This window comes from Helianthus annuus, chromosome 1 (genome assembly GCF_002127325.2).
Source record: "Helianthus annuus cultivar XRQ/B chromosome 1, HanXRQr2.0-SUNRISE, whole genome shotgun sequence".
Classification (NCBI taxonomy): Eukaryota; Viridiplantae; Streptophyta; class Magnoliopsida; order Asterales; family Asteraceae; genus Helianthus; species Helianthus annuus.
The window spans coordinates 18,435,071-18,437,124 of record NC_035433.2 but is presented as its reverse complement, the minus strand read 5'-3'; the positions used below and the strand labels follow the sequence as shown (position 1 = coordinate 18,437,124).

General features: G+C 35.6%; 1 protein-coding gene across 1 annotated transcript; it reads left to right on the top strand.

The window, feature by feature from the left end:
* Positions 1–384: 384 nt before the first annotated feature.
* On the top strand, positions 385–855 carry LOC110871014 (phospholipase A1-II 1-like). Its single transcript, XM_022120032.1, has one exon. It carries the CDS (start codon positions 385–387, stop codon positions 853–855), a length of 471 nt encoding a protein of 156 aa, XP_021975724.1.
* The last annotated feature ends 1,199 nt before the right edge of the window (positions 856–2,054 follow it).

Below are 2,054 nucleotides of genomic sequence, written 5' to 3'. Positions count from 1 at the left end.
ATTGAGCGTTTTCGTTACTTAAAAACTAATCTCTTCAATTAAAAAGTTCCAAGTAGAATTGCCTGATTAGATATGGACCTATTTACACCAATTAAGGCCCAATCATTAATATGCTATTGGGTGTTAACACCTAACTATGACTAGTATGACTCGCTACATTCCTATACAACTATTTTAGAGCAAATGTGATACGATAGAGGCTATATTGGGCCACTAAACTAATCAAGGCCCCATACGGCCATTAGTGAAAGTATGCCATGTTATTGAGCGTTCACACCTAACTATGACTCATGGCACTCGTATAAAACCCTATTAGACCAATTATGACATGATATAGGCTATAATGAGCCATTAACACCAATTAAGGCCCAATACGGCTCATTAATGAAAGTAGGACTTCTTAAAGGCCAGCCATTGAACCAGTACAAACTCACTAAATACACGTACGCCGCGTTAGCTGTCATACTTCCTGGCGCATTTGTAACGTCTTCTGATCAGCACGCTTGGAGCAGGAGGTCGAACTGGATAGGGTTTATCGCGGTGGTGACAGACGAACGGAAAAAGGCGTTAGGGAGGAGAGACATTCTTGTTGCATGGAGAGGAACAGTTAACCCCTCGGATATGATTCATGATTCTGAGCTCAAATTTGTTTCGGCTCCAATAATATTTTGGGAAAACCACAAGGATGACCCAAAAGTACATGAAGGATGGTACTCAATCTACACTACAAGGATGACCCAAAAGTACCATGGCTCGTATGACTCACTACACTCCTATATTGGGCCAGTAACACCAATCAAGGACCAATACGACCCATTAATGAAAGTTTTTGACCTGTTATTGTTTCACTCCTAACTATGACTCTTTATATTCCTATAAAACCCAATTAGACCAGCTATGCATGATATAGACTATAATGGGCCACTAACACCAATCAAAGCCATTACGGTCCATTAATGAAAGTATGACATGTTATTGAGTAATAACGCATATTTATGACTAGTATTGTAACACCCCCAATCGCGTAATACAACAACACGTAGCGGAAATATTCGGGAGTCACGTTACAAATTGCTAACAACCAATGGTACTAAATTGTTTCATTATTGTTAACATTGTTTTACAATACCAAGAATACTAAAATTGTCTTTGTTTAAAGAAGTCTAAGGCCCAGATGCGTTTCTATGTGTAGCATGCTTGAATAATCAAATCCTGAAACATATGTGAAAATGAGAGTCAGCATAAAACTTGGCGAGTGCATAGGTTTTGTTAGCCAAATAAATGGCAAAAGTTTGGTATTGCAATACTTTGACAACTACGAGAGTCGTCAATTGAAAATGGAATTTTTGAAGCCAAGGAATGGCAAAAAGGTTTAGCGTTGCAATACATTATCTTAATTGTCAGACTTGTGACAAAAGAGTTTTGTATATGGCAATATGATTATTACTAGGTAATTTTTTTGCTATTGAAAATTGTACTTTGATCTTTGTTACCACATTGAAATCGGTTATAAAAGTTGTGAGTGTATTATTAGAAATCCAATCAAGGATTAATAATAATATTGAAATCGGTCATAACTTGTGTGAGTATTATTAGAAATCAAGTCAATGATTTATAATAATACTTTGGATATCCTTATAAGAATCTAACATATGAAATATGAAAGTTTCTACAAGGATTTGGATATTTGAACATTGAATCAACTAAACACAAAAATCCTAATGTGATTCGGATAACGCTACAAGGGTAATACAATAAGAACACTTATATAAAAGAAGTACCAGCGGTGTATCCACCATGTTCTTATGGTATTACACTCGTTTCGTTATCTAAATCACTACTAATCACATAAACACATAATCATCAACTTGGTCATCAACTTGTAAAAACGCATTAAAGTACACAAAGAATCCAATCAAGGACTTCAATTTAGTACTTTAAACATCCCACAAGAATCTAACTATGAAGATAGATAAATACTATAAGGATCCGGTTTGGTCACAGTGAATCATAACATACGCATTAAAGTACACAAAGAATCCAATCAAGGACTT